General features: G+C 35.3%; 1 protein-coding gene across 2 annotated transcripts in view; it reads left to right on the top strand.

Moving 5' to 3' along the window:
- Nucleotides 1-11010, top strand: part of LOC18033160 (transcription initiation factor TFIID subunit 1) — a 19696-nt gene that overhangs the window by 3163 nt on the left and 5523 nt on the right. Inside the window, exons 6-16 of one of the 2 annotated variants that reach the window (XM_006420790.2) lie at nt 310-567; nt 1242-1363; nt 3038-3206; nt 3340-4450; nt 5791-5993; nt 6142-6379; nt 7395-7731; nt 8908-9117; nt 9277-9369; nt 9814-10020; nt 10395-10601. In XM_006420790.2, the coding sequence (XP_006420853.2) occupies nt 310-567; nt 1242-1363; nt 3038-3206; nt 3340-4450; nt 5791-5993; nt 6142-6379; nt 7395-7731; nt 8908-9117; nt 9277-9369; nt 9814-10020; nt 10395-10601 (3155 nt within the window). The remainder of the gene's footprint in view (nt 1-309; nt 568-1241; nt 1364-3037; nt 3207-3339; nt 4451-5790; nt 5994-6141; nt 6380-7394; nt 7732-8907; nt 9118-9276; nt 9370-9813; nt 10021-10394; nt 10602-11010) is intronic. The other variant, XM_024182567.1, reaches the window with a different exon arrangement.

Here is an 11010-nt window from a genome sequence, read left to right as displayed (position 1 = left end):
TCTTTATTGATTCGTTCTTTATGCAGTTTCTGACTATAAATTTTTCTTTGGTGCTTTTTACCACGGTGGTTATAATTTCTTTACCCTCTAGCAGATAGATGATTATTTTTTTCACCACAATCTAGTTAATGATTTTTGTACTACATTACAGCTTCAAATGTTTGATTTATTGTTAGGTGGATAGATGGGATTGTTCGTCTTTTAGATTTACTGAATTATGGAGGGAACTTCAGTCCAATTCACAGTTTTAAATAGTTGTTCTTTCTGGGCAAGTTTTGTGATTAAATTTTTTTGGTTTTGTACTACTAGATTATGACAAGAAGGCTGAAGATGCGGTTGATTATGAAGATATTGATGAGCAGTATGAGGGACCAGAAATTCAAATTGCTAGCGAGGAGGACTACTTGTTACCAAAGAAGGAATACTTTGCTGCTGAAGTTTCTCTTGCTGCTTTGAAACCTACAGCTTCTCCATTTGATGATGAAAATTATGATGAGGATGAGGAGCTGGAAAAGGAACATGAAGAGGTGGATAAAGAAACTGAAGATACAACAACAATCTTATCAGGTTTACTTTAACTAATCTTAGATTTAAAACTACTAACCTTATATGTATTTTCAATACATATATACATATATCTCAATGCGCGCGCGCGCGTGTGTACTTGTATTATTATGATCATTGTAATTGTTTATTTCATGTGGACATTTGGTTTGGCTTGTCATCATGTATCCATAAAAATACGATTCATCTCCGCCCAGCTCTAATATCTGTTTGGTTGAAGTGTTTTCCGCATCAGATTGTCTAAACAGAAATTTTCATATCTATGCTCAGTTTTAATGGACTGTTTGTATGAGTATGGGTTTTTTATTGTTTTGTAACTTCTTCGCATGTAAGAATAAACTTGCTTTGATTTGTTATGTTGTTGGATGGTGAGCACGTAGTTTGAATGCAACTTAGCCTTTACCATGTTTACTGACCCCGGCCTTTTTGTCTCTTGCAAGTTATGGTGAACTTACTTGAATATTTATAGGTTATCTAATGAATCAATCTTACCTACTGATAGGAGAATTTTATCTGTGGAGACCAGAATGGTTTTATGCTTTCCATTTTGTGGAGACTGAGTTTCCTGCTTTCCTGAATGTATAGTAATTGATTCTTGACCATTTGATAACTTTTGACAGTTAACTTTCTTTTCATAGTTTTATTTGGTGTTTGACTGTTTTTAGTCTTATTTCCAGGTGAGCAGGTGGAGTGTGCTACAGCAGTTCCAGATGGGGAAAAATCCCCTGAGGGTGATCCACAAGTTGGCTCTTTGGGTGCTGAAGAAGAAATGACAGCTGGGGTAAAAGATTATGATGAGGTCAGTTGGTGGCTAGTAATTTTCTTATGATTTCTAGATATTGTCATTCCATTGCCCTTAAGATTTTTTTTTCTTTTAATTTTAAAAATTTTTTTATGGTGTATATGTCTTCTTGTATTAGAATGTCTAAAAAGTGTTTTGATGAGTAACCCTTAGTTTCCCTTTTCACTCTAAAGAATATGAAAGAAAGTGGTGGAATTGCTGCAAATGAAGTGCAATTACTCTGAATCAGTGGATTCAAGATTATATGCTTTTGCTTTTCGGAATTGTTTGATTCACGTCTTAGATGAATATCCTGCATTTATGATATGGCATGATGTGGTATTGAGCTTGTAGGATATCCTAGGGGCAAATTAATTACGTGACATATTTGCAATGAAAAGTCTGAGGAAATATGCACTATTTGGTTAGAACCAACAAATGGTTATTGTTAACACTGTGTAATTGTGGCAGTAATTAAGTCCTGAGCTGCTTTACGGAAACTACTTTCGTTGTATGTGTGTATATTTGCTTCTTGGTCATTGTGCATGAAACTAGTTACCGACCATATGGGCAGCTGGTACAACCTGTAGTTTGTGGGTATTTTTTATACTCTTATTATCAAGGCATCGAAACTTGTGGGTTGTTAATCAAATAAATATACGAGTTCTTTGCCTACTCATATCTTTTGTCTCCTGCTGATCTACGAGTTGGGAAATCGTGTTGTCAAAACTTGCTCTTATCATATTCCTGTTGTCATATGTATAGAGATGGACATTTAATGAAATTAAATGAAGGTCTATTTGTTTTTTGTGAATAATGCAATTCCAATAATGAATTTTACAAACTTCATGATTGGGCCCACTACATGATTTCCATTATATCACTCCATCTCACTGGATTGCATTTGGATACAAAGCCAAATAATGAGAGTGTTATTTTTCCTGGGAATGAATTACTCATATCAGTTGCTGCATGTTGCAAAGGGTGCTAGATATTATGGCCCTGTTCTGTACTGTTGTGCGGTGGCAGCCAAGCTGCTGGGCTGCCACAGTGCAGCAGTCCCAAATGGGGCCTATATCTTATCAATTTATTTGAAATTATAAGCAATCAAAACCTGACCCTTACCCCCCCCCCTCCCCCCCCAAACCCCCAAAAAAAAGAACTTGGCTGAAAGTTCATTTGATCCTTATACTTCCCACCAGCAGAGTTCCATCTACACAAATATTGGATAAGTGATGGACAGAAACCTCACCTCACCGTTTATATTGATGTCAATTATAAATATTGAATAGTGTACTTCATTTGTACTCTTATTTGCATGTTTCATTATCTTGTGTGTCATATGAAATAATTAGTCTCTTAGCCAAAAAAAAAAAGATTAGTCTTTTTGAAAAAAACTGAAAAAGGTTGACTGATTTCATCATTCATTTTTAAGCAAGAGGTGGTGTGATTCTGCACTTTTAATAGTTGATGCCAAAGTGGGTAAAGATATTTTGTTGTCCTGTGTGGATCCGTTTGTGTCAAGCTAACTATTTCTTGAACATGCAGCATCTGTCATTCTTTTATTCCATTTAAGTTTATCGATATAATTATGTCTCTCATTTCATGAATGCAAAACTCAATCTTGCTGACATGTTAGTTTAGTACCATGAAAAACCAATGTTATTAGTCTATTAACATAAAAACCAACAGGAGCTTGCTGATATTCTGAAAGGGCCATTAGATGGACAAGTTTCGACTCCACTTCCAGTTTTATGTGTGGAAGACGGAAAGGTGATCTTAAGGTTCTCCGAAATTTTTGGTATTCATGAGCCCTTGAAGAAGGGGAAGAAAAGAGATCAAAGGTATTCCACTCCTAAAGGTAGGTGGTTTTTGTTTTAAGTGCTTCCAATTTTCTTGAATTCTGGGAGCTATTCTTTGTAAACTTACGTTCGTGGTTTTTACTTTGTTCTTGTTTTAATTATCTGGATCCTCCCTTCTACCCATTACTCCAGATAAGTACAACACTATGGATGTTTCAAGTCTTGTTGAAGAGGATGAAGAGGTGTATCTAAAGGGCTCTGGTCAAGGTTTTCCATTATTTAAAGAGGCCAATATTTTTCAGCATGGTATCTTCTCACTTAATGATGATGACTCGGAATTAGTAAAATTTGGTGTTGAGCAAGATGCTGCCACTATATCTGAACATGATGAGCAAAGAAAGGACTCTTGTATTTGTTCAGAGCCAATGAAAGAGGAGTCAAATGTAAATCCTTCTGTAGGATGGAAGTCAATGCCGATTCCAAACTTTTTCCCTCTTGATCAGCATGATTGGGAAGAAAACATCGTCTGGGACAATTCTCCTGCACCAAGCGACAATTCTATAGAGAGTCATGAAATTGCTGGAGCTGACGTAGAATCTGCTTTAATGAGGGGAATTGAACTTGATACTGGACAAAATAATTTTCATGAGAGATCTACGAGCCCAAATGAGAAGGATTGTATTGTTAACATGCAAAATTCTCCTGTTTTGTCGGAGACCTTTGGTTCTAAAAGTTCTTCAGATAATACAAGTCATGTATTCACAGAAAGCAGATACCATCCTCAGCTTTTGAGGTTAGAATCTCAGCTGGATCTGGATAATCATAGTCATGCAAATGGTATAAAAGAGAATGTTTCAATCAAGCTCTGCCAAAGTGATGCTGTAAAACGCTTTAGCAAACATTCATTGCAAAACAGAGATATGATGGAAGGATCTTGGTTAGACAATATTATATGGGAGCCAGTGGATGCTGTAGGAAAGCCTAAGCTGATTCTTGATCTTCAAGATGAGCAGATGCTTTTTGAAATTCTGGATAACAAGGATGATGAACATCCCCTGCTTCATGCAGGGGCTATGATCATAACTCGATCTGCAAAGCCAAGCGGTGGGGATATTACCGAGCCGCCGGGTCAAAAATATCCGTCTGACTGGAAATTCAATATTGCTAATGACAAGTTCTATATGAATGGGAAAATATCCCAGCAGCTGCAATCAAATTCTAACAAACGCACTGCTCATGGTATCAGAGTTCATCATTCTGCACCTGCACTTAAGCTTCAGACAATGAAACTGAAGTTAAGCAAGTAAGGATCCATTCCATGTTGTCTGCACTGCTAATTGTATGTTTTTCAGATTCTGCTGGTAATTCTGTTTGCACCATGGTACACCATTTTATCCTATAGATGTCACGTTTCTTAAGAATGTCTAAGGGTGCATTTGGTATTGTTTTCCAATTGATGTTTTTTATATTTGTTTAGAGAAATGGTAACTTATTTTAAAAAGAGTATATGAAAATGAAAATATGTTTGGTTGTCCGTCTGAAAAAGTTGGAACAGTGAATGGCCTTTTATTACTTAAGTAGATAAATATGAAAGTGTCTATATAGTATCGTAATGTAATAGAATAAATATAAAAATATATTGTAATGTCATTAAAAAATTTATTTAGTTAGAAAATTATATTTTTGGTGTATTACTTTTTAATTTATTACAAATATTCCCAAAAATAGTTAATTTTGTATTTTTTTAAAATAGTAATGTATTTTTTATTGTGTTATATTTATAACATAATAATATTTAAGATAATATGAATCAATTTATAATTATATTTACATTGGCTTATATTTTTATATATTATAATAATGGAAATAAGACATCTTTATTTTAGGACCCATGAAATTTATTGCAATGATTATACAAAGTCAAATTTGTGAGACCCTTGGCAGAGAACAAAAATTTGAGAATGCCAATATGGCTTTTCTAGTTTCCTTCACAAACTTCAAGAACAGAAATGATTCATTTCTTGTCACTGTAGCATTTTCCTAAAAAAACGAGCCCACCAAACAAGTTTTATCCATTTTTCTTTTCACAAAATGAAAAACAGGAAACTAAAAACGTTGCCAAACGCACCCTTAATATCTAAACTATGTTGAATTGTTCTCATTTCATATTTATATAACTCAAGCAATAATTTTACCAATATATATTTTTTTATTTTTTTATTTTAATTCATTAGAGAGTATTGTTAAACCACTCTGAAAGAATGAAAAGAAGCTTCAAATTTTGTTTCCTGTCATTTGCTTTCTCTCCCCGCAAATGTCCCTAATAGGGAAGCAAGATCCCAGTGCAAATATATCACCTTAAACTAAGAATTGGGCTTCTGCTCGACTTCAGTCTGTATACTATAAGGATTTCTTCAATTTATTGAGAATACAAAATTCAAGAGTTAATGGCTAATGGTTGATGCAAAATTAACCACGTTTCCTAAACCTGTAGACAGGGTCCTACTGTTAGTAATATATAATTTTTTTTTTCTTTTATATCTGTTCTGTATGATTTCCCAAGTTCCCAAGCTTTTCATGCAACTGAATTGCTTCGTTACCGCATTCCATCTTATGCAATTGTTTTTTACCTGCTGCTTTCAGTAAAGATATTGCTAATTTTCACCGGCCCAAAGCTCTATGGTATCCACATGACAGTGAGATGGCTGTCAAAGAACAAGGAAAGCTGCCAACACAAGGACCCATGAAAGTTATAGTAAAGAGCTTAGGGGGCAAAGGAAGTAAACTGCATGTGGACGCTGAGGAAACAGTCTACTCCATCAAAGCAAAGGCTTCGAAGAAGCTAGGTTGTCATTTTTCTTTGATACACATTTATCACTCTATATGTGTAGTTCTTATCAAATAAATGTTTGGTGTCATTGATGATTTTAAGGTTTAAGACTTAAGAATTTGTGAAGAAGGATAACATCTTAATTTGTACTTTTGTTCTTGTAGATTTCAAGCCTGCAGAATCTGTTAAACTATTTTACTTGGGGAAGGAGCTTGAAGACCATAAATCTCTTGCTGACCAAAATGTCCGCCCAAATTCCTTGATTCATCTTATACGCACAAAAATACATTTGTTGCCAAGGGCGCAAAAGCTTCCTGGGGAGAATAAATCTTTACGCCCTCCCGGTGCATTTAAGAAGAAATCAGATCTTTCTGTGAAAGATGGTCATGTATTTCTAATGGAGTAAGTACTTTTCTCTTTTCTCTGTTTATATCCCATTTTATTGTCTTCCATTATATTCACTTGGACTTTTATTGTGTCATGTATAGCAGATCACTGCACAGATGGATTGATATTATTGGATGGTCATACTAACAGAATTTATGTGGAGTTAAATATGTTCTGAAATTGAAATCTATTCTAATCATATCAACAAGAATAAAACGATACATGGCCCTGAATGATTTTTGTTTAGTAGTCAGTATAACTTAGGAGCAAAGTTCATTAATGAGGAGAGCATTGCAGTCAAGCCTTGGTGGATAGGTTGATGCTGTAATATTTGCTATGAGAGGCACATGAAGTGAGTCCGTTACCATCAGAGATGTCTTTATAAATAAACATAGTTCATTAAGCATGTATGATAATAATCGGCACTACTTAACAGCTGATATTTCTAAATTTGGATGACTTGTTAATTAGAAAATATAAATGTCTTTAACTGAGTTTTTGAACAAGAAATGTCATTAACTGAGTTTTGGAATAATTAATGACCCATTTTGCTTTTACTATCTTTTGTCTAGAATCTTCTGTTTCTTTTGAGGTTGTTAAGCTTACAATGTCTTATATTCTTATTACTTGTTAGTTGTAGGTATCTGAAGACTTAACAGCACAGTTCCTTAAGCTTACTTTTCTTTTCTTTTTACTATTATTATTTATTTATGTCAAATGCTTAACGCTGTGCTACATCAATTAAAATGCAAATTAAATAGATTATTATTTTATTTTATGTGCTTTTAGTGTACTGCTGGTTCACTATGAATACCTGCTAGTATTTATATTTTTCATCATAATGTATAAATAAATTTTAAAAAAGAAGTAAGTTGGGAAGTAAGTACTTGAAGAATTGCTAGGATTGATGATGTAATCCCACCAACAAACCAACAAGCTTTGCTTTTGCCTTGGGTTCTGAATGGTAATAAATTTCATTTGTATATAAATAAAGAAAGTTTGAGATTACCATTACTCTTTATTTTGGCAGGTATTGTGAGGAGAGACCTCTGCTGTTGAGCAATGCTGGAATGGGTGCAAACCTATGCACTTATTATCAAAAGTCTTACCCAGGCGATCAAGCCGGCGCTCTGCTGTGCAGTGGAAACAACTGCCTAGGGAATGTCTTGACACTAGAGCCTGGCGATAAGTCCCCTTTCCTCGGAGACATAAAAGCTGGTTGCAGTCAGTCCTCTCTTGAAACAAACATGTATAGGGCTCCTGTCTTTACCCATAAGGTGGCAACAACTGATTTTTTGTTGGTCCGATCTGCAAAGGGAAAGATTTCCATTAGACGGATTGACAAGGTTGCTGTTGTTGGGCAACAGGTTTGTTATTGTTCTGGTCCATCCCTGTATTGCCATGCCCCACGAAATTTTATTATGATAGCTATGATTTTTTTCTCACTGCTAGAGTGCTAGTAATTTAGTTTGCAGGATGAGACATTTAAATAAGGGGAACATGCATCTATTTCTGAGTTAACTTGAGCACATCAAGTAAAAAATTAACTACAAAGTTGAAGATATTTTGAATACTGTAAACAAATGGATATAGCATAAAAGTAGGCAGTAAATATTAAAGTGGGATTAGACAGAACTGAGATTGGTTTATGTTTCTGCAGCTGCATCATTTTGGACATTTTGGATATTAACTAATTTGGGTAAACTTGCCAATTAGAGTCCTTAAGATTTACTTTTGATCCATTTATTTCCTTCCTTCTGTTCCTCTAATTCATTTCTTTCATTGGGAAAGCATCAATTTGTGTAACTATACTGTCAAGTCATCCAGTTATAATGGCTCCTAGTAATGTTTTCTTAATGTTTGGTTAAGTAGTGGGATAGCATGAAATTTGATGAAATTTGGACATTTATAGCATGAAAGATTTCCTTCTTTTGAAACTGGCTTGGGGGGGAATGTGGAATTTATGGCAGGTATTGAATATTGTTGTAATTTCAGTATAGACCTGTTTGTTGACACTTGAAACTATTTAGCTCTAATCAAGTGTTCCTAAAACTAATAATATTTTCCTCATTTTGTGTTTAAACTAGAAAGATTTCTGAATCTTTGGAGATGGTGTGTCGGTGGAGATTTATGCTTCTGATTCAGTAATGGTAGGCTATAATTGGTTGGAGGAAGAAATCAAGTGAAAAATAAAGAAATAGAAGAGGAGAACTACTAAGAGAGAGAAATGGAGAAAACATTCAGAAATTAGGGAGAGGAGAACAAAAATTAGGAAAGGATAGAGAGGAAACTGTGAGGGAAGGGGGGGGGGGGATTTGGCTTTTTATTCTCAAATAATCATTAGCTCTTTTATCGAATATATAACAAGGCCTACCTATAGCAGCTAAAAGGAAAACTATTCTACTTTAACTCAACTTAAAATCCTACCCGATTGAGCATTACTGCCAATATGATATGCAAATCTTCCAAATTCAGTACATCAACAGAGCTTTTATAATCTTGAAGGAGATTAATAAATTATATTTTGTTGATTATATTTGCAGGAGCCCCTCATGGAGGTAATGTCTCCTGGATCAAAAAACCTTCAGACGTATAGCATAAATAGGATGCTGGTAAATGTATATCGTGAATTTTCTGCTGCTGCAAAACGTGGTTTGCTGCCCTGCATTGGTGTAGATGAGTTGTCTGTGCAGTTTCCTAACCTTTCAGAAGCAATTATACGGAAGAAGTTGAAGGAATGTGCTTTTTTGCGGGTAAGCTGTTCTTTTGGATATGTTCATCTCGTATCACCTTGGTAATTTACTGCTGCTTGAATACATGCTTGAAGCTTTATTCTACCTTTCTGTCCTGTTTTAATAGTTGTTATTTTATTATACTCACCTGTTTTTTTAACATGCAAATGCAACCTACAGCGGGATGGAAACGGAAAGCAGGTTTGGTCTATGAAGCGTACCTTCCACATTCCGTCTGAGGGTGATTTGAGAAAATTAGCGTATCCAGAGCATGTAAGTTAATACATATTTCAGATGCCTTTTGCTTTCCATAACCAAAACCTGTTTTTTTTTTTAATTATTATTATTTTTTTATTACAACCACATCAGGTATCCAACGAGCTTAGTAAGTTTTACCTGTTTCTAAGAATTTTATTTTCTTCAAAATGAGTTATTGGGTTAGCATGATTTGTTTCCTTGCCCTTGGATTCATAAATGGGACTTTTGTTCATTTTTAAAATTCAGTGCTAACTTATAACAACTACCTTAGTATGTTACATGGTGTCTAATTATTATCATCAGTGCTCGTTTGTTAGACCAGAATGTAGGTGTTATATTCTAATTGCTTTGTGCTGCTACAGTTAATGATTTCCACATTCTTGTTTCTGGTTTATCCTGCCATTTATATGCTTTGCTTACTACTTTCCTTCTGCTCCCTTTTTTATCATTATGGCTTAGGTCTGCTCCTATGAAAGTATGCAAGCTGGTCTCTACCGGCTCAAACATTTGGGAATTACACAATTAACTCTTCCTGCTAGCATTTCCTCAGCCATGAGTCAACTCCCTGATGAAGCAATTGCTCTAGCTGCTGCATCTCATATTGAGAGGGAGCTTCAGATAACTCCATGGAACCTGAGTAGCAACTTTGTTGCCTGCACAAACCAGGTGAATCAATCAATCTGACAGATGAAAGTTTGCACCTTTTTTGCGTGTGTGCGTATGCAATGTTCTGAACCCTGGGCTAAAACGTATTATAGTGCTTCCCTTTCTCCTTCATTGTAAACCGTGGTTCTAGTGGTGGAATATTTCTACTTTGTGCTGGACCTATTTGCCAATCTTTAATTATGCAATTCTCGTTGTGGTATCCCATTCTGTTTCACTTTTTTTTTTTGGGGTGGGGGCGGGGGGGGTGTTCATCCATAGTATGGAAGGTTTTTGGGGCGTTACGCTCAACATACACTACTTCCTGTTTTTCCTTTTCTCTTCTGCATTATATTTTTGTATTGTTTATTCTATGTTCTGCATCTGTTTAACTTCAGGACAGGGAAAACATTGAGCGTTTGGAAATAACTGGTGTTGGTGATCCATCCGGTCGGGGCCTAGGATTTAGTTATGTCCGTGCTGCTCCCAAAGCTTCAGTGTCAAGTGCAATGGTGAAGAAAAAAGCAGCTGCTAATCGAGGAGGTTCTACTGTTACTGGAACAGATGCTGATCTTCGTAGGCTGAGCATGGAGGCTGCAAGAGAGGTAAGAAATTGGGATTTTAATAGTTCCATTAATCTATCTTTTTGTGAGATTAAGATGCTTAACATGAAGCACATCTTTTAACTTAGAAAAAATTATCAGCATTTAACTTGACAGTCGATTAGTTTCTTGAACTTTTCTTGTCCAAATACTTGGCCAAGCTTATAGCAGGAAAATTATATGATGTTTGGAGGCATAGGGTGTATACCAGCAAAAATTATATGATATTTGGGGGTCATCTGCTTGTCTCTTGGCCTGGCCTCTAGAAACAAGAGGCTGCATACCTTAGACTTCACTTGGTTGGAGTTAATGGAGTTGATTATGTTTTGTAGATAATCTATAGGATATCTGAGGACTTAATCAATGACCTGTCTTAAGTTATATTGAAGATTGTTTTCGGGCTTGGGTGGGG

This window comes from Citrus clementina, unplaced genomic scaffold (assembly GCF_000493195.1).
Source record: "Citrus clementina cultivar Clemenules unplaced genomic scaffold, Citrus_clementina_v1.0 scaffold_9, whole genome shotgun sequence".
Classification (NCBI taxonomy): Eukaryota; Viridiplantae; Streptophyta; class Magnoliopsida; order Sapindales; family Rutaceae; genus Citrus; species Citrus x clementina.
This window is presented reverse-complemented; position numbering and strand designations above follow the sequence as displayed.